The following is a 23,976-nucleotide window of genomic DNA, read 5'->3' as shown; positions in this document are numbered from 1 at the left end:
AGTAAGTTCTTCTTTCACTGGAATGCCAAAATATGAAGGTGTCCCACAGTCTTTGACAGCCATGAGATCACATGTATTAATGTTAAGACACATACCAGATGCTTTGGAAATGGATTCTATATCACATTGATCGATATGGGAATCTGACCAGCGTCTTTCAGAAAAAGTGTAGTTTCGTCAGCCAGCTGGCTTATAATAATTTCTTTACCAGCTATGGAAATACATTGTACAGGACTATTATTTAAAGAATTAAGAAGTTGAGTGATTCATAAAAATAGAAACGGTGAGATAGGACAACCGTGCCTAATTCCTTCTTTAACTCAAATCAAGGTGAGTGCTTGTTTTTCCCTCTGCTCCTACAAGACCGTAGGCATTCGCGTCATTACATCTCCTTCGTCTGATTGGTCGTTTTCCACCAACCTAACCCTATGCGTCATCACACTCCTTCTGATTGGTTAAATAGGCGGGCCTTCTGACTTTGTGGCTGTGGTGACTAATGACGACCAAATGAACGCGAGACCAAAGACATTGCAGTATGAAGATATGCAGATCCCCGATCACACGTGTAGGTGTCATGGCGACGTTGGCTGGCTAAGCGCTTGCGTAGAAATACGTCATCGGGTCTAACAGTCGTCTCGCGCCGAACTGCGCAGGTGCAGGCCGTCAAATCAAACGCATGCCGTCGATATAGTCGTTTTTGACGAAAATGAAAACGTGTCACTTTCACGAGGTTGGAGTAATAACATGTTAAAATACTTAAAACATTGTCTCGAATCTAGGTTGTGCCTTTAGATACAAAGGACGAATGTTTCGCTTCTCTAACACCAAACCACTTCTTCCCGGAAGTCTTGCGATGTTGCGCCTCTGTGTTTAAAAACTCTGTGGCGAGATCTCGGCACCATTTTGTGAAGCCACTCAAGCCTGCGAGAGTTGTGGTGGGAATATTTGTATTTTGTTGCTACTAGCTAGTTAACGTTAGTGAGCTAGCAAACTTGGTGTGAACTGTTAACGACTGACCAAACATAGCTTGCTATTTTTTACAAGAGCAATTTTCTAAATAACGTTAAAGTGGTTTCCTAACTTTTAAACCACGAAAGTTAGCTAGCAGTCTACGGATGTCTGGAGATAATATGTCGGGCGGCGGGAGCGTGGTTCGTGGCCCAGCGGGAAACAACGACTGTCGGATCTACGTGGGTAACCTGCCGCCTGATATTCGCACTAAAGACGTTGAGGATGTGTTTTATAAGTACGGGGCGATCCGAGATATCGATCTGAAAAACCGGAGGGGAGGACCGCCGTTCGCTTTTGTGGAATTCGAGGACCCCAGGTAAGTTAGCTGACTATGCTAAAAACATAATTAAGCCGCTTCCAGAACAAACCGATAGCTAACGTTCGCTAAGTAGCTAGCCGCAGGAAGTACTCGCTAACAACTAGCAACCCCTTAGCTAGCTCGCTACCTCGTGTTGTGTAGAGTAGGAGATATTTGTTGGTGTGTTGTTGCCAGATTTTTACCGGAGTTTTTTAATATACTACATAGGTTATTTGATCTTTCTACTATGGTCAAGAGCCAAGTTATTGAGGTGGTCGTCCCACAATCATAATTATTACTAAACGGAGAGTTGCGCAAGATGGCGATGGGCCGGACACATGACTTTATTTAACGCTTCTTTTGAATTAGGTAATTGCATCTGCCATGGAGTCCAGTTGCATTATATTAGTTTGTCCCAACTGCTTGCCGTTGTTTAGAAGTAATCGCGCTAACATATTTTAGGGTATTTGTCACCCTGCCAGCTACTAGTTTTATTGAGCACCGTTGCACCAACTCGCCTATCAAACTTTCTATGCTCAGCCCATTGTTCTGCGCCACAACGCTAGCTTCGCTGTTAAATAAGAGCTACCCTCCCCAACCGTCAGGGTTTACCGAAGCTAACTCGATATTAATAAGGTTACTATGTGAGAGCGTCCACGGTTCGCATGGGTACACGTTGATGGCCTACGGTGACTGATCGCTGGCGTGTGTAAATCAAAAGGGAAACATTCGATTCGTCTCGTGGTTAACAATCATTCGGGGTGTAAAACCTAACAAGTGTCCCTGTATTTTTCAAGATGTGGCATATTTTAAAGCACTTCTTTGGTTTGAATAAATAACCTTTTTTGGGGGGGGTCATTGTTTCTAACTGGTTGCTGGGTAATTTAATTTGCGTTGAAGTCTGTAACACCAGATACACATTAGTACGTTGGGGAGATGAAACAATGGACGCCCGTTCATTTTGAATGAAGGAAGCAAAGTGGGCGGGGACCGTTGGGCGAGGGGCGGAACCAACGTTGGGGAAAACTGAACTTCATGCAAATAATCCGAGACATGGCATTGTTATTTACCAATCCAAGCTCACTGTAGTTTCCAGCCCCTACTGGATTGGCTGTTGATACCTATCACTACCTATCCTGATTGCTAGCGCCAACATGAGGGTGAAGCAAGCGTGGCTATCCGTTAGTAGGCAGCCTAGTGGTTAGAAGAGCTTTGTACCTGTTTTTCCCTACCTTTATTTAGCCAGGTATTAGACCAGTTAACCAGGTAGGCTAGTTGAGAACAAGTAGTGCAGCACAAACAACAACACAGAGTTACACAAGGAATAAACAAAAGTACAGTCAATAGAAAAGTCTATATACAGTGTGTGCAAATGGCTTGAGATTAGGGAGGTAAGGCAATAAATAGGCCGCAGTGGAGAAATAATTACAATTTAGCATTTAAACACTGGAGTGATAGATGTGCAGAAGATGAATGTGCAAGTAGAGATACTGGGTTGCAAAAAATAAATAACAATATGGGGATGGGGTAGTTGGATGTGCTATTTACAGGTACATTGATCTGTGAGCTGCTCTGATAGCTGATGCTTAAAGTTAGTGAGGGAGATATGAGTCTCCAGCTAATGTGATTTTTGCAGTTCGTTCCAATCATTTGCAGCAGAGAACTGGAAGGAAAGGCGGCCAAAGTAGGAGTTGGCTTTGGGGATGACCAGTGAAATATACCAGCTGGAGCGCGTGCTGCGGGTGGGTGCTGCTATGGTGACCAGTGAGCTGAGACACGGCGGGGATTTACCTAGCAAATACTTATAGATGACCTGTGGCCAGTGGGTTTGGCGACGAATATGAAGCGAGGGACAGCCAACGAGAGCATACAGGTCGTGGTGGTGGGTAGTATATGTGGTATATGGATTGGAGATTCTTAATGAGTCTGGAAGGAGAGTTTACAGTCTAAACAGACACCTAGGTATTTGTAGTTGTCCACATATTCTAAGTCAGAACCGTCCAGAGTAGTGATGCTGGGAAGGCGGGCAGCGATCGGTTAAAGAGCAGGCATTTAGTTTTACTTGCATTTAAGAGCAGTTGGGGGCCATGGGAGGAGAGTTGTATGGCATTGAAGCTCGTAATGGTGTCCAAAGAAGGGCCAGAAGTATACAGAATATCGGGCGATCACGATTTGACACACAGAACTCTGTCTGAGAAGTAGTTGGTGAACCAGGCGAGGCAGTCATTTGAGAAACCAAGGCTGTTGAGTCTGCCGATAAGAATACGGTGTTTGACAGAGTCGAAAGCTTTGGCGTGGTCGATGAAGACGGCTGCACAGTACTGTCTTTTATTGATGGCGGTTATGATATCATTTCGGACCTTGAGCGTGGCTGAGGTGCACCCATGACCAGCTCGGAAACCAGATTGCATAACGGAGAAGGTGCGGTGGGATTCGAATTGGTCAGTGATCTGTTTAACTTGGCTTTCGAAGACCTTAGAAATACAGGGTAGGATAGATATAGGTCTGTAGCAGTTAGGGTCAAGGTTGTCCCCCCCTTTGAAGAGAGGGATGACCGCGGCAGCTTTCCAATCTTTGGGAATCTCAGACGATACGAAAGAGAGGTTGAACAGGCTGGTAATAGGGGTTGCAACAATGGCAGCGGATACTTTTAGAGAGGGTCCAGATTAGAGGTCGACCGATTATAATTTTTCGATACCGATTATTGGAGGACCAAAAAAAGCCGATGCCGATTTAATAAAAAAAATATATATATATATTATTTGAAATAATGACAATTACAACAATACTGAATGAACAGTTATTTTAACTTAATATAATACATCAATAAAATCAACTTAGCCTCAAATAAATAATGAAACATGTTCAATTTGGTTTAAATAATGCAAATACAAAGGAAGTTACTGCAATATGTGCCATGTAAGAAAGCTAACGTTTAAGTTCCTTGCTCAGAACATGAGAACATATGAAAGCTGGTGGTTCCTTTTAACATGAGTCTTCAATATTCCCAGGTAAGAAGTTTTAGGTTGTAGTTATTATAGGAATTATAGGACTATTTCTCTCTATACGATTTGTATTTCATATACCTTTGACTATTGGATGTTCTTATAGGCACTTTAGTATTGCCAGTGTAACAGTATAGCTTCCGTCCCGCTCCTACCTGGGCTCGACCCAGGAACACATCGACAACAGCCACCCTCGAAGCAGCGTTACCCATGCAGAGCAAGGGGAACAACTACTCCAAGTCTCAGAGCGAGTGACGTTTGAAACGCTATTAGCACGCAAGTACTGAAGTATTGTAAGAGCTGCTGGCACAACGCACGAAAGTGCTGTTTGAATGAATGCTTACGAGCCTGCTGCTGCCTACCACCGATCAGACTGCTCTATCAAATCATAGACTTAATTATAGCATACTAACACACAGAAATACGAGCCTTAGGTCATTAATATGGTCTAATCCGGAAACTATCATCTCGAAAACAAAACGTTTATTCTTTCAGTGAAATACGGAACCGTTCTGTCAATTAACGTAGGTGAGGTCTCCGCATGTGTGTGGGGTGGGACGAAAAAGGCATTTTGAGCGGGACTGAGGGCTCTACAGTGAAAAAAGCAATAAAAACTAGCAAAGACAGCAGTAGACAAGGCATATGGACATTAGAGAGGCATAAATCACAGGTGTTGCTCAGGAGAGCTAAGACAACGGTTAAATGGCGATGAATGGGCAGAGTGGGTCAGTTGGATACATACATGACCTGAGTTCGAGGCTGGGGGTAAACAAAATGACAGGTAAACAAAATGAGGAACCGTGTTATTGAAACAGTCCAGGGGGGCATTAGCTGTGTAGCCGAGTGATCATAGGGTCGAAAGAGTAGCAATGGTTGAGTCAGGGTGCTGTACGGTATTCACTACTACGCTAGGCGAGCAGGGGACACGGGGTTCAGAAAAGCTAGCGGGCCGGGGCTAGCAGATGGTTCTGCGGCGACATCGTAACAGAATAGCCTGTTAAGACCACATCGGGCGGTCACGTAGGCATTCCAGTCGTGATGGATCGGCGGGGCTCCGTGTTGACAATAAAGGGAGGCCATTTGGCAAAGGAGGTATTGTAGCCCAAGAATTAGTTGGTATATGGACCTAGCTCGAGGCTAGGTCAAAGCTAGCTGGTACGTGCTTCGGGACAGAGGCGTTAGCTAACGGTAGCCACTCGTTTGCAGCTAGCTAGCAGATAGCTAGGAGTAAAGATCCGGTGTAATGATCCAGAGCGGCAGGAATCCAGGTGATACGGTAGAGAGAAGCAGTCCCATATGCTCTGGGTTGATATCGCCCTGTGCAGACTGGCAGGTGATTGTCCGAGCTAACGCTGGCTGATTCCGGGGGGGGGGGGGGGCGAGGACCGCTAGCCGTGGCTAACAAAGACTAGTAGCTAGTTAGCTGGCTAGCTCCTGATGGAAGTTCCAGTTATAAGGAATATGAATTGCAAAAGAAATAGATCCGTACCACATTGGGTGAGGTGAGTTACAGGAAAGTATCTTTAGTTCGTAGATAGAAAGTGAGATGAAGATGTGTATGAAAAAAGACCGGCTATTGACACCGATATACATGTCCTACTGCGCCGCCATCTTGTGACCGAAAGGTTGTAAGATCGAATCCCTGAGCTGACGAGGTAAAAAATTGTGTTCTGCCCCTGAACAAGGCCGTCATTATAACTGATTTGCCTAGTTAAACAAAGGTACAATTAAAAAAACAAACATCGGGTTACCCGGGTTCACTGAGGGTGTTTTCACACAGTTCTGAGCTGTAGGCCAATCAGTTAGACTGTTACATTTGATTTATTTGGTCCGGTTGGTTTCACGTTGCCATGAAACCACTGTGCGTACATTAAACAACTCGGTGAAAACGGGTAGGCTGTGGAATGTGCCTTTCACAAACTGATGCGCAGGCAGCAGAGTGAAGTAGCTGGCTAATTAACTATTGGCCCTCTCTAACTCTGTCTGTGTTGTCATATCTGTGTCTGTGTGTCCCAGGGATGCTGATGATGCGGTGCACGGTCGTGATGGTTATGACTATGATGGTTACCGTCTCCGGGTGGAGTTCCCCCGTAGTGGGCGTGGGGGAGGGAGAGGGGGTGGTGGCGGCGGCAGGGGTGGCGGCGGCGATGGAGGAGGGGCCCCAAGAGGACGATACGGACCTCCCTCACGGCGCTCAGAGTACAGAGTCATCGTCTCAGGTCAGTCTTTACCCCTCCTTTCTCCTTACCCCTCCTTCCCCTGTCTTTACACTGTTACCCCTCTACCACCTCCTCCTCCTCCAGGTCTCCTCCTGTCTTTACACTGTTACCCCTCTACCACCTCCTCCAGGTCTCCTCCTGTCTTTACACTGTTACCCCTCTACCACCTCCTCCTCCTCCAGGTCTCCTCCTGTCTTTACACTGTTACCCCTCTACCTCCTCCTCCAGGTCTCCTCCTGTCTTTACACTGTTACCCCTCTACCACCTCCTCCTCCTCCAGGTCTCCTCGTGTCTTTACACTGTTACCCCTCTACCACCTCCTCCAGGTCTCCTCCTGTCTTTACACTGTTACCCCTCTACCACCTCCTCCTCCTCCAGGTCTCCTCCTGTCTTTACACTGTTACCCCTCTACCACCTCCTCCAGGTCTCCTCCTGTCTTTACACTGTTACCCCTCTACCACCTCCTCCAGGTCTCCTCCTGTCTTTACACTGTTACCCCTCTACCACCTCCTCCAGGTCTCCTCCTGTCTTTACACTGTTACCCCTCTACCACCTCCTCCAGGTCTCCTCCTGTCTTTACACTGTTACCCCTCTACCTCCTCCTCCAGGTCTCCTCCTGTCTTTACACTGTTACCCCTCTACCTCCCCCTCCAGGTCTCCTCCTGTCTTTACACTGTTACCCCTCTACCACCTCCTCCTCCTCCAGGTCTCCTCCTGTCTTTACACTGTTACCCCTCTACCACCTCCTCCCTCCTCCAGGTCTCCTCCTGTCTTTACACTGTTACCCCTCTACCACCTCCTCCAGGTCTCCTCCTGTCTTTACACTGTTACCCCTCTACCACCTCCTCCTCCTCCAGGTCTCCTCGTGTCTTTACACTGTTACCCCTCTACCACCTCCTCCAGGTCTCCTCCTGTCTTTACACTGTTACCCCTCTACCACCTCCTCCAGGTCTCCTCCTGTCTTTACACTGTTACCCCTCTACCACCTCCTCCAGGTCTCCTCCTGTCTTTACACTGTTACCCCTCTACCACCTCCTCCAGGTCTCCTCCTGTCTTTACACTGTTACCCCTCTACCTCCTCCTCCAGGTCTCCTCCTGTCTTTACACTGTTACCCCTCTACCACCTCCTCCTCCAGGTCTCCTCCTGTCTTTACACTGTTACCCCTCTACCACCTCCTCCCCCTCCAGGTCTCCTCCTGTCTTTACACTGTTACCCCTCTACCACCTCCTCCAGGTCTCCTCCTGTCTTTACACTGTTACCCCTCTACCACCTCCTCCTCCTCCAGGTCTCCTCCTGTCTTTACACTGTTACCCCTCTACCACCTCCTCCAGGTCTCCTCCTGTCTTTACACTGTTACCCCTCTACCACCTCCTCCAGGTCTCCTCCTGTCTTTACACTGTTACCCCTCTACCACCTCCTCCTCCAGGTCTCCTCCTGTCTTTACACTGTTACCCCTCTACCACCTCCTCCCCCTCCAGGTCTCCTCCTGTCTTTACACTGTTACCCCTCTACCACCTCCTCCAGGTCTCCTCCTGTCTTTACACTGTTACCCCTCTACCACCTCCTCCAGGTCTCCTCCTGTCTTTACACTGTTACCCCTCTACCTCCTCCTCCAGGTCTCCTCCTGTCTTTACACTGTTACCCCTCTACCACCTCCTCCTCCAGGTCTCCTCCTGTCTTTACACTGTTACCCCTCTACCACCTCCTCCAGGTCTCCTCCTGTCTTTACACTGTTACCCCTCTACCTCCTCCTCCAGGTCTCCTCGTGTCTTTACACTGTTACCCCTCTACCACCTCCTCCTCCTCCAGGTCTCCTCCTGTCTTTACACTGTTACCCCTCTACCTCCCCCTCCAGGTCTCCTCCTGTCTTTACACTGTTACCCCTCTACCACCTCCTCCTCCTCCAGGTCTCCTCCTGTCTTTACACTGTTACCCCTCTACCACCTCCTCCAGGTCTCCTCCTGTCTTTACACTGTTACCCCTCTACCACCTCCTCCAGGTCTCCTCCTGTCTTTACACTGTTACCCCTCTACCACCTCCTCCTCCAGGTCTCCTCCTGTCTTTACACTGTTACCCCTCTACCACCTCCTCCCCCTCCAGGTCTCCTCCTGTCTTTACACTGTTACCCCTCTACCACCTCCTCCCCCTCCAGGTCTCCTCCTGTCTTTACACTGTTACCCCTCTACCACCTCCTCCAGGTCTCCTCCTGTCTTCACACTGTTACCCCTCTACCACCTCCTCCAGGTCTCCTCCTGTCTTTACACTGTTACCCCTCTACCACCTCCTCCTCCAGGTCTCCTCCTGTCTTTACACTGTTACCCCTCTACCACCTCCTCCAGGTCTCCTCCTGTCTTTACACTGTTACCCCTCTACCACCTCCTCCTCCTCCTGTCTTTACACTGTTACCCCTCTACCTCCTCCTCCTCCTCCAGGTCTCCTCCTGTCTTTACACTGTTACCCCTCTACCACCTCCTCCTCCTCCTGTCTTTACACTGTTACCCCTCTACCACCTCCTCCTCCTCCAGGTCTCCTCCTGTCTTTACACTGTTACCCCTCTACCACCTCCTCCCTCCTCCAGGTCTCCTCCTGTCTTTACACTGTTACCCCTCTACCACCCCCTCCCCTCCAGGTCTCCTCCTGTCTTTACACTGTTACCCCTCTACCACCTCCTCCAGGTCTCCTCCTGTCTTTACACTGTTACCCCTCTACCACCTCCTCCAGGTCTCCTCCTGTCTTCACACTGTTACCCCTCTACCACCTCCTCCAGGTCTCCTCCTGTCTTTACACTGTTACCCCTCTACCACCTCCTCCAGGTCTCCTCCTGTCTTTACACTGTTACCCCTCTACCACCTCCTCCAGGTCTCCTCCTGTCTTTACACTGTTACCCCTCTACCACCTCCTCCAGGTCTCCTCCTGTCTTTACACTGTTACCCCTCTACCACCTCCTCCTCCTCCAGGTCTCCTCCTGTCTTTACACTGTTACCCCTCTACCACCTCCTCCAGGTCTCCTCCTGTCTTTACACTGTTACCCCTCTACCACCTCCTCCAGGTCTCCTCCTGTCTTTACACTGTTACCCCTCTACCTCCTCCTCCAGGTCTCCTCCTGTCTTTACACTGTTACCCCTCTACCACCTCCTCCAGGTCTCCTCCTGTCTTTACACTGTTACCCCTCTACCACCTCCTCCAGGTCTCCTCCTGTCTTTACACTGTTACCCCTCTACCACCTCCTCCAGGTCTCCTCCTGTCTTTACACTGTTACCCCTCTACCACCTCCTCCAGGTCTCCTCCTGTCTTTACACTGTTACCCCTCTACCACCTCCTCCAGGTCTCCTCCTGTCTTTACACTGTTACCCCTCTACCACCTCCTCCAGGTCTCCTCCTGTCTTTACACTGTTACCCCTCTACCACCTCCTCCAGGTCTCCTCCTGTCTTTACACTGTTACCCCTCTACCACCTCCTCCAGGTCTCCTCCTGTCTTTACACTGTTACCCCTCTACCACCTCCTCCAGGTCTCCTCCTGTCTTTACACTGTTACCCCTCTACCACCTCCTCCTCTCCTCCTGTCTTTACACTGTTACCCCTCTACCACCTCCTCCCCCTCCAGGTCTCCTCCTGTCTTTACACTGTTACCCCTCTACCACCTCCTCCTCCTCCAGGTCTCCTCCTGTCTTTACACTGTTACCCCTCTACCACCTCCTCCAGGTCTCCTCCTGTCTTTACACTGTTACCCCTCTACCACCTCCTCCAGGTCTCCTCCTGTCTTTACACTGTTACCCCTCTACCACCTCCTCCAGGTCTCCTCCTGTCTTTACACTGTTACCCCTCTACCACCTCCTCCTCCTCCAGGTCTCCTCCTGTCTTTACACTGTTACCCCTCTACCACCTCCTCCAGGTCTCCTCCTGTCTTTACACTGTTACCCCTCTACCACCTCCTCCTCCTCCAGGTCTCCTCCTGTCTTTACACTGTTACCCCTCTACCACCTCCTCCAGGTCTCCTCCTGTCTTTACACTGTTACCCCTCTACCTCCTCCTCCAGGTCTCCTCCTGTCTTTACACTGTTACCCCTCTACCACCTCCTCCAGGTCTCCTCCTGTCTTTACACTGTTACCCCTCTACCACCTCCTCCAGGTCTCCTCCTGTCTTTACACTGTTACCCCTCTACCACCTCCTCCAGGTCTCCTCCTGTCTTTACACTGTTACCCCTCTACCACCTCCTCCAGGTCTCCTCCTGTCTTTACACTGTTACCCCTCTACCTCCTCCTCCAGGTCTCCTCCTGTCTTTACACTGTTACCCCTCTACCACCTCCTCCTCCTCCAGGTCTCCTCCTGTCTTTACACTGTTACCCCTCTACCACCTCCTCCTCCTCCAGGTCTCCTCCTGTCTTTACACTGTTACCCCTCTACCACCTCCTCCAGGTCTCCTCCTGTCTTTACACTGTTACCCCTCTACCACCTCCTCCAGGTCTCCTCCTGTCTTTACACTGTTACCCCTCTACCACCTCCTCCAGGTCTCCTCCTGTCTTTACACTGTTACCCCTCTACCACCTCCTCCTCCAGGTCTCCTGTCTTTACACTGTTACCCCTCTACCACCTCCTCCTCCTCCAGGTCTCCTCCTGTCTTTACACTGTTACCCCTCTACCACCTCCTCCAGGTCTCCTCCTGTCTTTACACTGTTACCCCTCTACCACCTCCTCCAGGTCTCCTCCTGTCTTTACACTGTTACCCCTCTACCACCTCCTCCAGGTCTCCTCCTGTCTTTACACTGTTACCCCTCTACCACCTCCTCCAGGTCTCCTCCTGTCTTTACACTGTTACCCCTCTACCACCTCCTCCTCCTCCAGGTCTCCTCCTGTCTTTACACTGTTACCCCTCTACCACCTCCTCCTCCTCCAGGTCTCCTCCTGTCTTTACACTGTTACCCCTCTACCACCTCCTCCAGGTCTCCTCCTGTCTTTACACTGTTACCCCTCTACCTCCTCCTCCAGGTCTCCTCCTGTCTTTACACTGTTACCCCTCTACCTCCTCCTCCAGGTCTCCTCCTGTCTTTACACTGTTACCCCTCTACCACCTCCTCCTCCTCCAGGTCTCCTCCTGTCTTTACACTGTTACCCCTCTACCACCTCCTCCAGGTCTCCTCCTGTCTTTACACTGTTACCCCTCTACCACCTCCTCCAGGTCTCCTCCTGTCTTTACACTGTTACCCCTCTACCACCTCCTCCAGGTCTCCTCCTGTCTTTACACTGTTACCCCTCTACCACCTCCTCCTCCTCCAGGTCTCCTCCTGTCTTTACACTGTTACCCCTCTACCACCTCCTCCAGGTCTCCTCCTGTCTTTACACTGTTACCCCTCTACCACCTCCTCCTCCTCCAGGTCTCCTCCTGTCTTTACACTGTTACCCCTCTACCACCTCCTCCAGGTCTCCTCCTGTCTTTACACTGTTACCCCTCTACCACCTCCTCCTCCTCCAGGTCTCCTCCTGTCTTTACACTGTTACCCCTCTACCACCTCCTCCAGGTCTCCTCCTGTCTTTACACTGTTACCCCTCTACCTCCTCCTCCAGGTCTCCTCCTGTCTTTACACTGTTACCCCTCTACCACCTCCTCCTCCTCCTGTCTTTACACTGTTACCCCTCTACCACCTCCTCCAGGTCTCCTCCTGTCTTTACACTGTTACCCCTCTACCACCTCCTCCTCCTCCTGTCTTTACACTGTTACCCCTCTACCACCTCCTCCAGGTCTCCTCCTGTCTTTACACTGTTACCCCTCTACCACCTCCTCCAGGTCTCCTCCTGTCTTTACACTGTTACCCCTCTACCACCTCCTCCAGGTCTCCTCCTGTCTTTACACTGTTACCCCTCTACCACCTCCTCCAGGTCTCCTCCTGTCTTTACACTGTTACCCCTCTACCACCTCCTCCAGGTCTCCTCCTGTCTTTACACTGTTACCCCTCTACCACCTCCTCCAGGTCTCCTCCTGTCTTTACACTGTTACCCCTCTACCTCCTCCTCCAGGTCTCCTCCTGTCTTTACACTGTTACCCCTCTACCTCCTCCTCCAGGTCTCCTCCTGTCTTTACACTGTTACCCCTCTACCACCTCCTCCAGGTCTCCTCCTGTCTTTACACTGTTACCCCTCTACCACCTCCTCCAGGTCTCCTCCTGTCTTTACACTGTTACCCCTCTACCTCCTCCTCCAGGTCTCCTCCTGTCTTTACACTGTTACCCCTCTACCACCTCCTCCTCCAGGTCTCCTCCTGTCTTTACACTGTTACCCCTCTACCTCCTCCTCCAGGTCTCCTCCTGTCTTTACACTGTTACCCCTCTACCACCTCCTCCTCCTCCAGGTCTCCTCCTGTCTTTACACTGTTACCCCTCTACCACCTCCTCCTCCTCCAGGTCTCCTCCTGTCTTTACACTGTTACCCCTCTACCACCTCCTCCAGGTCTCCTCCTGTCTTTACACTGTTACCCCTCTACCACCTCCTCCTCCTCCAGGTCTCCTCCTGTCTTTACACTGTTACCCCTCTACCTCCTCCTCCAGGTCTCCTCCTGTCTTTACACTGTTACCCCTCTACCACCTCCTCCTCCTCCTGTCTTTACACTGTTACCCCTCTACCACCTCCTCCTCCAGGTCTCCTCCTGTCTTTACACTGTTACCCCTCTACCACCTCCTCCAGGTCTCCTCCTGTCTTTACACTGTTACCCCTCTACCACCTCCTCCAGGTCTCCTCCTGTCTTTACACTGTTACCCCTCTACCACCTCCTCCAGGTCTCCTCCTGTCTTTACACTGTTACCCCTCTACCACCTCCTCCAGGTCTCCTCCTGTCTTTACACTGTTACCCCTCTACCACCTCCTCCAGGTCTCCTCCTGTCTTTACACTGTTACCCCTCTACCACCTCCTCCCTCCTCCAGGTCTCCTCCTGTCTTTACACTGTTACCCCTCTACCACCTCCTCCCTCCTCCAGGTCTCCTCCTGTCTTTACACTGTTACCCCTCTACCACCTCCTCCAGGTCTCCTCCGGTCTTTACACTGTTACCCCTCTACCACCTCCTCCAGGTCTCCTCCTGTCTTTACACTGTTACCCCTCTACCACCTCCTCCAGGTCTCCTCCTGTCTTTACACTGTTACCCCTCTACCACCTCCTCCAGGTCTCCTCCTGTCTTTACACTGTTACCCCTCTACCTCCTCCTCCAGGTCTCCTCCTGTCTTTACACTGTTACCCCTCTACCACCTCCTCCAGGTCTCCTCCTGTCTTTACACTGTTACCCCTCTACCACCTCCTCCAGGTCTCCTCCTGTCTTTACACTGTTACCCCTCTACCACCTCCTCCAGGTCTCCTCCTGTCTTTACACTGTTACCCCTCTACCACCTCCTCCTCCTCCAGGTCTCCTCCTGTCTTTACACTGTTACCCCTCTACCACCTCCTCCAGGTCTCCTCCTGTCTTTACACTGTTACCCCTCTACCACCTCCTCCTCCTCCTGTCTTTACACTGTTACCCCTCTACCACCTCCTCCAGGTCTCCTCCTGTCTTTACACTGTTACCCCTCTACCACCTCCTCCAGGTCTCCTCCTGTCTTTACACTGTTACCCCTCTACCACCTCCTCCTCCTCCAGGTCTCCTCCTGTCTTTACACTGTTACCCCTCTACCACCTCCTCCTCCAGGTCTCCTCCTGTCTTTACACTGTTACCCCTCTACCACCTCCTCCAGGTCTCCTCCTGTCTTTACACTGTTACCCCTCTACCACCTCCTCCAGGTCTCCTCCTGTCTTTACACTGTTACCCCTCTACCACCTCCTCCTCCTCCAGGTCTCCTCCTGTCTTTACACTGTTACCCCTCTACCACCTCCTCCTCCTCCAGGTCTCCTCCTGTCTTTACACTGTTACCCCTCTACCACCTCCTCCAGGTCTCCTCCTGTCTTTACACTGTTACCCCTCTACCTCCTCCTCCAGGTCTCCTCCTGTCTTTACACTGTTACCCCTCTACCACCTCCTCCTCCTCCAGGTCTCCTCCTGTCTTTACACTGTTACCCCTCTACCACCTCCTCCTCCTCCAGGTCTCCTCCTGTCTTTACACTGTTACCCCTCTACCACCTCCTCCAGGTCTCCTCCTGTCTTTACACTGTTACCCCTCTACCTCCTCCTCCAGGTCTCCTCCGGTCTTTACACTGTTACCCCTCTACCACCTCCTCCAGGTCTCCTCCTGTCTTTACACTGTTACCCCTCTACCACCTCCTCCTCCTCCAGGTCTCCTCCGGTCTTTACACTGTTACCCCTCTACCACCTCCTCCAGGTCTCCTCCTGTCTTTACACTGTTACCCCTCTACCACCTCCTCCAGGTCTCCTCCTGTCTTTACACTGTTACCCCTCTACCTCCTCCTCCTCCTCCAGGTCTCCTCCTGTCTTTACACTGTTACCCCTCTACCTCCTCCTCCTCCTCCAGGTCTCCTCGTGTCTTTACACTGTTACCCCTCTACCACCTCCTCCTCCTCCAGGTCTCCTCCTGTCTTTACACTGTTACCCCTCTACCACCTCCTCCAGGTCTCCTCCTGTCTTTACACTGTTACCCCTCTACCACCTCCTCCTCCTCCAGGTCTCCTCCTGTCTTTACACTGTTACCCCTCTACCACCTCCTCCAGGTCTCCTCCTGTCTTTACACTGTTACCCCTCTACCACCTCCTCCAGGTCTCCTCCTGTCTTTACACTGTTACCCCTCTACCACCTCCTCCAGGTCTCCTCCTGTCTTTACACTGTTACCCCTCTACCACCTCCTCCAGGTCTCCTCGTGTCTTTACACTGTTACCCCTCTACCACCTCCTCCAGGTCTCCTCCTGTCTTTACACTGTTACCCCTCTACCACCTCCTCCAGGTCTCCTCGTGTCTTTACACTGTTACCCCTCTACCACCTCCTCCAGGTCTCCTCCTGTCTTTACACTGTTACCCCTCTACCACCTCCTCCAGGTCTCCTCCTGTCTTTACACTGTTACCCCTCTACCACCTCCTCCTCCTCCAGGTCTCCTCCTGTCTTTACACCGTTACCCCTCTACCACCTCCTCCTCCTCCAGGTCTCCTCCTGTCTTTACACTGTTACCCCTCTACCACCTCCTCCTCCAGGTCTCCTCCTGTCTTTACACTGTTACCCCTCTACCTCCTCCTCCAGGTCTCCTCCTGTCTTTACACTGTTACCCCTCTACCACCTCCTCCTCCTCCAGGTCTCCTCCTGTCTTTACACTGTTACCCCTCTACCTCCTCCTCCAGGTCTCCTCCTGTCTTTACACTGTTACCCCTCTACCACCTCCTCCTCCTCCAGGTCTCCTCCGGTCTTTACACTGTTACCCCTCTACCACCTCCTCCAGGTCTCCTCCTGTCTTTACACTGTTACCCCTCTACCACCTCCTCCAGGTCTCCTCCTGTCTTTACACTGTTACCCCTCTACCACCTCCTCCTCCTCCAGGTCTCCTCCGGTCTTTACACTGTTACCCCTCTACCACCTCCTCCAGGTCTCCTCCTGTCTTTACACTGTTACCCCTCTACCACCTCCTCCAGGTCTCCTCCTGTCTTTACACTGTTACCCCTCTACCACCTCCTCCCTCCTCCAGGTCTCCCCCTGTCTTTACACTGTTACCCCTCTACCACCTCCTCCTCCTCCAGGTCTCCTCCTGTCTTTACACTGTTACCCCTCTACCACCTCCTCCAGGTCTCCTCCTGTCTTTACACTGTTACCCCTCTACCACCTCCTCCTCCTCCAGGTCTCCTCCTGTCTTTACACTGTTACCCCTCTACCACCTCCTCCTCCTCCAGGTCTCCTCCTGTCTTTACACTGTTACCCCTCTACCACCTCCTCCAGGTCTCCTCCTGTCTTTACACTGTTACCCCTCTACCACCTCCTCCAGGTCTCCTCCTGTCTTTACACTGTTACCCCTCTACCACCTCCTCCAGGTCTCCTCCTGTCTTTACACTGTTACCCCTCTACCTCCTCCTCCAGGTCTCCTCCTGTCTTTACACTGTTACCCCTCTACCACCTCCTCCAGGTCTCCTCCTGTCTTTACACTGTTACCCCTCTACCTCCTCCTCCAGGTCTCCTCCTGTCTTTACACTGTTACCCCTCTACCACCTCCTCCAGGTCTCCTCCTGTCTTTACACTGTTACCCCTCTACCACCTCCTCCTCCTCCAGGTCTCCTCCTGTCTTTACACTGTTACCCCTCTACCACCTCCTCCAGGTCTCCTCCTGTCTTTACACTGTTACCCCTCTACCTCCTCCTCCAGGTCTCCTCCTGTCTTTACACTGTTACCCCTCTACCACCTCCTCCAGGTCTCCTCCTGTCTTTACACTGTTACCCCTCTACCTCCTCCTCCAGGTCTCCTCCTGTCTTTACACTGTTACCCCTCTACCACCTCCTCCAGGTCTCCTCCTGTCTTTACACTGTTACCCCTCTACCACCTCCTCCTCCTCCAGGTCTCCTCCTGTCTTTACACTGTTACCCCTCTACCACCTCCTCCAGGTCTCCTCCTGTCTTTACACTGTTACCCCTCTACCACCTCCTCCTCCTCCAGGTCTCCTCCTGTCTTTACACTGTTACCCCTCTACCACCTCCTCCAGGTCTCCTCCTGTCTTTACACTGTTACCCCTCTACCACCTCCTCCAGGTCTCCTCCTGTCTTTACACTGTTACCCCTCTACCACCTCCTCCAGGTCTCCTCCTGTCTTTACACTGTTACCCCTCTACCACCTCCTCCTCCTCCAGGTCTCCTCCTGTCTTTACACTGTTACCCCTCTACCACCTCCTCCAGGTCTCCTCCTGTCTTTACACTGTTACCCCTCTACCTCCTCCTCCTCCTCCAGGTCTCCTCGTGTCTTTACACTGTTACCCCTCTACCACCTCCTCCTCCTCCAGGTCTCCTCCTGTCTTTACACTGTTACCCCTCTACCACCTCCTCCTCCTCCAGGTCTCCTCCTGTCTTTACACTGTTACCCCTCTACCACCTCCTCCTCCTCCAGGTCTCCTCCTGTCTTTACACTGTTACCCCTCTACCACCTCCTCCTCCTCCAGGTCTCCTCCTGTCTTTACACTGTTACCCCTCTACCACCTCCTCCAGGTCTCCTCCTGTCTTTACACTGTTACCCCTCTACCACCTCCTCCTCCAGGTCTCCTCCTGTCTTTACACTGTTACCCCTCTACCACCTCCTCCTCCTCCAGGTCTCCTCCTGTCTTTACACTGTTACCCCTCTACCTCCTCCTCCAGGTCTCCTCCTGTCTTTACACTGTTACCCCTCTACCACCTCCTCCTCCTCCAGGTCTCCTCCTGTCTTTACACTGTTACCCCTCTACCACCTCCTCCAGGTCTCCTCCTGTCTTTACACTGTTACCCCTCTACCACCTCCTCCAGGTCTCCTCCTGTCTTTACACTGTTACCCCTCTACCACCTCCTCCTCCTCCAGGTCTCCTCGTGTCTTTACACTGTTACCCCTCTACCACCTCCTCCCCCTCCAGGTCTCCTCCTGTCTTTACACTGTTACCCCTCTACCACCTCCTCCAGGTCTCCTCCTGTCTTTACACTGTTACCCCTCTACCACCTCCTCCAGGTCTCCTCCTGTCTTTACACTGTTACCCCTCTACCACCTCCTCCAGGTCTCCTCCTGTCTTTACACTGTTACCCCTCTACCACCTCCTCCAGGTCTCCTCCTGTCTTTACACTGTTACCCCTCTACCACCTCCTCCAGGTCTCCTCCTGTCTTTACACTGTTACCCCTCTACCACCTCCTCCAGGTCTCCTCCTGTCTTTACACTGTTACCCCTCTACCTCCTCCTCCTCCTCCAGGTCTCCTCCTGTCTTCACACTGTTACCCCTCTACCACCTCCTCCAGGTCTCCTCCTGTCTTCACACTGTTACCCCTCTACCACCTCCTCCAGGTCTCCTCCTGTCTTTACACTGTTACCCCTCTACCACCTCCTCCAGGTCTCCTCCTGTCTTTACACTGTTACCCCTCTACCACCTCCTCCCCCTCCAGGTCTCCTCCTGTCTTTACACTGTTACCCCTCTACCTCCTCCTCCAGGTCTCCTCCTGTCTTTACACTGTTACCCCTCTACCACCTCCTCCAGGTCTCCTCCTGTCTTTACACTGTTACCCCTCTACCACCTCCTCCTCCTCCAGGTCTCCTCCTGTCTTTACACTGTTACCCCTCTACCACCTCCTCCTCCAGGTCTCCTCCTGTCTTTACACTGTTACCCCTCTACCTCCTCCTCCAGGTCTCCTCCTGTCTTTACACTGTTACCCCTCTACCTCCTCCTCCAGGTCTCCTCCTGTCTTTACACTGTTACCCCTCTACCACCTCCTCCTCCTCCAGGTCTCCTCCTGTCTTTACACTGTTACCCCTCTACCACCTCCTCCTCCTCCAGGTCTCCTCCTGTCTTTACACTGTTACCCCTCTACCTCCTCCTCCAGGTCTCCTCCTGTCTTTACACTGTTACCCCTCTACCTCCTCCTCCAGGTCTCCTCCTGTCTTTACACTGTTACCCCTCTACCACCTCCTCCAGGTCTCCTCCTGTCTTTACACTGTTACCCCTCTACCACCTCCTCCAGGTCTCCTCCTGTCTTTACACTGTTACCCCTCTACCTCCTCCTCCAGGTCTCCTCCTGTCTTTACACTGTTACCCCTCTACCACCTCCTCCCCCTCCAGGTCTCCTCCTGTCTTTACACTGTTACCCCTCTACCTCCTCCTCCAGGTCTCCTCCTGTCTTTACACTGTTACCCCTCTACCACCTCCTCCTCCTCCAGGTCTCCTCCTGTCTTTACACTGTTACCCCTCTACCTCCTCCTCCAGGTCTCCTCCTGTCTTTACACTGTTACCCCTCTACCACCTCCTCCTCCTCCAGGTCTCCTCCTGTCTTTACACTGTTACCCCTCTACCTCCTCCTCCTCCTCCAGGTCTCCTCCTGTCTTTACACTGTTACCCCTCTACCACCTCCTCCTCCAGGTCTCCTCCTGTCTTTACACTGTTACCCCTCTACCACCTCCTCCAGGTCTCCTCCTGTCTTTACACTGTTACCCCTCTACCACCCCCTCCTCCTCCAGGTCTCCTCCTGTCTTTACACTGTTACCCCTCTACCACCTCCTCCTCCTCCTGTCTTTACACTGTTACCCCTCTACCACCCCCTCCTCCTCCAGGTCTCCTCCTGTCTTTACACTGTTACCCCTCTACCACCTCCTCCAGGTCTCCTCCTGTCTTTACACTGTTACCCCTCTACCACCTCCTCCAGGTCTCCTCCTGTCTTTACACTGTTACCCCTCTACCACCTCCTCCAGGTCTCCTCCTGTCTTTACACTGTTACCCCTCTACCACCTCCTCCAGGTCTCCTCCTGTCTTTACACTGTTACCCCTCTACCACCTCCTCCAGGTCTCCTGTCTTTACACTGTTACCCCTCTACCACCTCCTCCCTCCTCTCCAGGTCTCCCCTCTAGTGGTAGCTGGCAGGACCTAAAGGACCACATGCGCGAGGCAGGTGATGTATGTTATGCTGACGTGTTCCGGGACGGTACCGGCGTGGTGGAGTTCGTCCGTAAGGAGGACATGACCTACGCTGTCCGCAAGCTGGACAACACCAAGTTCCGCTCCCACGAGGTAGGTCTGGTCTCCAGGGCTAGAACACTTGGTTGGAGCCTATACCCTATGTGTGTCTCATCGGGCAGCCTTCTCTCTCTCCTGTGTGTGTAGGGAGAGACTGCGTACGTCCGTGTGAAGGTGGACGGACCTCGCAGCCCCAGTTACGGACGCTCCCGCTCTCGTAGCCGTAGCAACGGGCGTAGCAACGGGCGTAGCAACAGCCGCTCGCGCAGCTTCTCGCCGCCGCGACGCAGCCGGCCTTCGCCACGCTACTCGCCACGACACTCCCGATCACGCTCCCGCACCTAGACACAAACCACATACACACACCTCCAGCCCAGCGCCCCCCCCCCCCCAGGGAAAGGACAGACCAGGAGATGGACAGACGCCGCCCGGTGGACATTCTAATGCATTACACCTCATGTTCTCTTGCCTCGGCTACCTCTTGTTCTTTCATCCCCGTTTCCTGGTCTAGTTATCCTCAGCTGTGACTTATGACCTCTGTTCTCTTTGTATCTGCTGACCCCTCATCTTCCCCCTCTCTCTCTCCCCCCCCGCTCTCTCCTCCCATCTGTGTAAAGGGCTTTCATTGTTTTGACTGGGGGGGGGGGGGGGGGGGGGGATTTATTTTGTGTTTATGTGGGGAGGGATGGTATTATTGTCTTTGGTGTGTTTGTTGTGTTGACCTCTGACCTGTCTGTCGTGTCTCTCTGTAGAGATCACAGGAGCAAGCTGATAGGCTGCTGGGAAACAGGAAACTGTTCATATTAGGATTAACAGGAGGAGCAGGAGGAGTCAAATAACCAGCCAATGGTATGACGGCAGTAGTCTCTCATCCAATCAGCTGTCAGACCTGATGTTTTTCTGACCCAGTAATATTATTGAACTGGTTTTAACTTTCTACTCTTAAATCTCTCATTAATTAGTGCTTTGCCACCTCTCCTTCCCTCAATCTCATCCGCCCCTGGTTTTCTATTCATGGTTTCTGGTCAGAGTAACATGCATGGTAGTGTCAACGGGACAGTGTGTGTCTCTGTGTCAATGGGACAGTGTGTGTCTCTGTGTCAACGGGACAGTGTGTCAACGGGACAGTGTGTGTCTCTGTGTCAACGGGACAGTGTGTCAACGGGACAGTGTGTGTCTCTGTGTCAACGGGACAGTGTGTCAACGGGACAGTGTGTGTCTCTGTGTCAACGGGACAGTGTGTGTCTCTGTGTCAACGGGACAGTGTGTCAACGGGACAGTGTGTGTCTCTGTGTCAACGGGACAGTGTGTGTCTCTGTGTCAACGGGACAGTGTGTGTCTCTGTGTCAACGGGACAGTGTGTGTCTCTGTGTCAACGGGACAGTGTGTGTCTCTGTGTCAACGGGACAGTGTGTGTCTCTGTGTCAACGGGACAGTGTGTGTCTCTGTGTCAACGGGACAGTGTGTGTCTCTGTGTCAACGGGACAGTGTGTGTGTGTCTGGCATTATTAGTGGTTGGTTATATTTTCTCATTAGTCTTGGTTCAGAGAACTTTCTAGCGTTGAGGTGAGTTTTCAGCTGTATATGTCTTAAACACACAGCGTTCAGAGCCAGCAGGTTGTGATGGCTGATTGGCTGTAGCTAGACTTGGGCGGTATACTGTATTTTACTATACACAGATATACAGTCTTGTATAACTAACCTTAGGGCTGGGCGGTATACTGTATTTTACTATACACAGATATACAGTCTTGTATAACTAACCTTAGGGCTGGGCGGTATACTGTATTTTACTATATACAGGTATTGATGCATGGGCCAGAGCCAGCAGGTTGTGATGGCTGATTGGCTGTAGCTAGACTTGGGCGGTATACTGTATTTTACTATATACAGGTATTGATGCATGGACCGGTTTGGGTTTTTACCTTCTATAACGGTATTTGATCGTTTGGTTTGTTAAATGTGATACGTTGTGTGTAACGTCCATTTTTATAGTTGCCTTGGCTACTTGAGTCATCTTTCTCCGTGCCGCTTTCCACACAGACATGGCCCTGCCCCCCCTGTCACTCAAGGAGCATATTTGTTGTTGCTTAACCAGGATTCAGTCTGCCTGGTCAATGCTGATCACTACCATGTTGATGACAACAATGCTGTTTTCACTTTGCTTCTTAATATAACTCCACTAGCGTTTCTTACATCTGCAAATTTGTGTTTTCATAGCAAGTTGGGCCTAAATCTTGTTAGCCGCTAATGCTAACTGCTAGCTCGCTAATAAATGTACTCAGTCAGAGCAAAGGCAACTAGCTATACAGCCTGGTAATACCAGTGGTGGTGTAGAACTAAATCGGTATGTTGGTACAACAGTATTTTCTAAAACAGGAATATGTGAATGTTAGTTACATGAAGTAACTTAAGAGAACCTTCAATGTAGCCAAAGATTAGAGTCCCCTAGGAAACACTGACCATCACTTTGGTTCCTACCCTGTCACAATACCTCCTCCAGGCATTTTCATTTGTTTTCATGTCAAACACAGTATTCAAAGTGCCCACTATTATATTCTAACTATAGAATTTACCCTTCCTATTCATTACTTCCTTTTATTCCAACAGTTCACCCTAGTGTTTTGCTCTAAATCGCAACATTTGGTAAAAAATAAGGCCTAGTTTTTTTGTTTTTTTTTGCCCATATCGTGCAGCCAGTTTGGAAATGACCTCAAATGAGTTCAGGAAACGCAGAAATGTATGAAATGATTTTGGTTGATTTGAACAGTGTAGAACAACTAATTTGAAATCACATAATGCATGTGGTATTAGGGTGGCAACAATACTCATAAAGCAAATTAAGGACTTTTTATTATTTAAAAAAAACATTAAATACCGTCATACCATTAAAAAAATATATATTATTTTTACACCGTGATATAATATTTTGGCCATATCGCCAAGCCCTAACTATAGCAGGTTGTGATAGTGTGACTGATTGGCTGTAGCAGGCTGTAATAGTGTGGCTGATTGGCTGTAGCAGGCTGTGAGTGATTCTAACCTGTTGCTCCTTCCTTCTCTCTGTTGGGTGCGGGATCTGTCTCAAGGAGGGCTGTGATTGGAGGAGGGCTCTGTCTCCCCGTCCCGGAGCCAATCAGACCCATCAGGATTCAGGATCAGAGCAGGGATTAGGATTAAGGATGGAGAGAGAGAAAACGCGGAGTGGGACAGGAGCATAGGATCGGACCCAGACCACAGCCCACTGGAACCTAGATACTAAACCTAATTCACTCAAAATGCCTCTCAAACACCCAAAATTAGTTTACCCCCCCCGTGTGGACACCACAGGGTCCTAGGATCCTGACCAGCGTTCTTTTATTATTTAAGAGGAGCTCGGCGCTAAACCAGGAGACTGGCTCAGGATGGAGGGAGACGCACATAAGGAGATTGGTAACTAGAAGGGAATTATAATCTGGGGGGGGGGGTAAATGTTTGTTCATGTAAGGGATGGGGGGTAATGTGTTTGGTTTGGAGGGAGGGTGTTGGTTGTTTTTTTTTTTAAGGTTTGCATTGTTTCCTCGGTAGATATTATGATTAGTTTGTTTCCCTAGTTGGTAACTTTTCATGTTTCTGCATCTCTTCAATAAAGTGTCTTCTACAGTGGCTGGTCTGTGTGCCTCTGATTCTTCTACAGTAGCTGGTCTGTGTGCCTCTTCTACAGTAGCTAGTCTGTGTGCCTCTTCTACAGTAGCTAGTCTGTGTGCCTCTTCTACAGTAGCTAGTCTGTGTGCCTCTTCTACAGTAGCTAGTCTGTGTGCCTCTTCTACAGTAGCTAGTCTGTGTGCCTCTTCTACAGTAGCTAGTCTGTGTGCCTCTTCTACAGTAGCTAG

General features: G+C 51.0%; 1 protein-coding gene across 2 annotated transcripts; it reads left to right on the top strand.

Annotated features, from left to right (window-relative positions):
* The first annotated feature begins 748 nt into the window (after nt 1-748).
* Nucleotides 749-23,749, top strand: LOC129864201 (serine/arginine-rich splicing factor 1B). 2 transcript variants are annotated; one of them, XR_008761143.1, is made up of 5 exons: nt 749-1,327; nt 6,331-6,533; nt 19,986-20,158; nt 20,252-20,953; nt 23,194-23,749. XR_008761143.1 is itself a non-coding variant. In XM_055936899.1 (4 exons), the coding sequence occupies exons 1-4, from the start codon at nt 1,116-1,118 to the stop codon at nt 20,447-20,449; spliced, it is 786 nt and encodes a 261-aa protein (XP_055792874.1). In that variant the 5' UTR covers nt 749-1,115; the 3' UTR covers nt 20,450-23,749. The 2 variants fall into 2 exon arrangements, 1 of the variants encoding a protein (XP_055792874.1); XM_055936899.1 differs by having other exon boundaries at nt 20,252-23,749.
* Nucleotides 23,750-23,976: the final 227 nt, after the last annotated feature.

Source organism: Salvelinus fontinalis, chromosome 10 (assembly GCF_029448725.1).
Source record: "Salvelinus fontinalis isolate EN_2023a chromosome 10, ASM2944872v1, whole genome shotgun sequence".
Classification (NCBI taxonomy): Eukaryota; Metazoa; Chordata; class Actinopteri; order Salmoniformes; family Salmonidae; genus Salvelinus; species Salvelinus fontinalis.
Note: the sequence above shows the minus strand (reverse complement) of the source record. Positions and strands in the feature narration are given on the sequence as shown.

Excerpts from the sequence above, each read along its gene's own strand:
- LOC129864201 (XM_055936899.1), top strand. The coding sequence starts at position 1,116 with ATGTCTGGAGATAATATGTCGGGCGGCGGGAGCGTGGTTCGTGGCCCA. Across the intron at positions 1,328-6,330 it reads GTGGAATTCGAGGACCCCAG|GGATGCTGATGATGCGGTGC; the intron begins GTAAGTTAGCTG and ends TGTGTGTCCCAG. Across the intron at positions 6,534-19,985 it reads GTACAGAGTCATCGTCTCAG|GTCTCCCCTCTAGTGGTAGC; the intron begins GTCAGTCTTTAC and ends CCTCCTCTCCAG.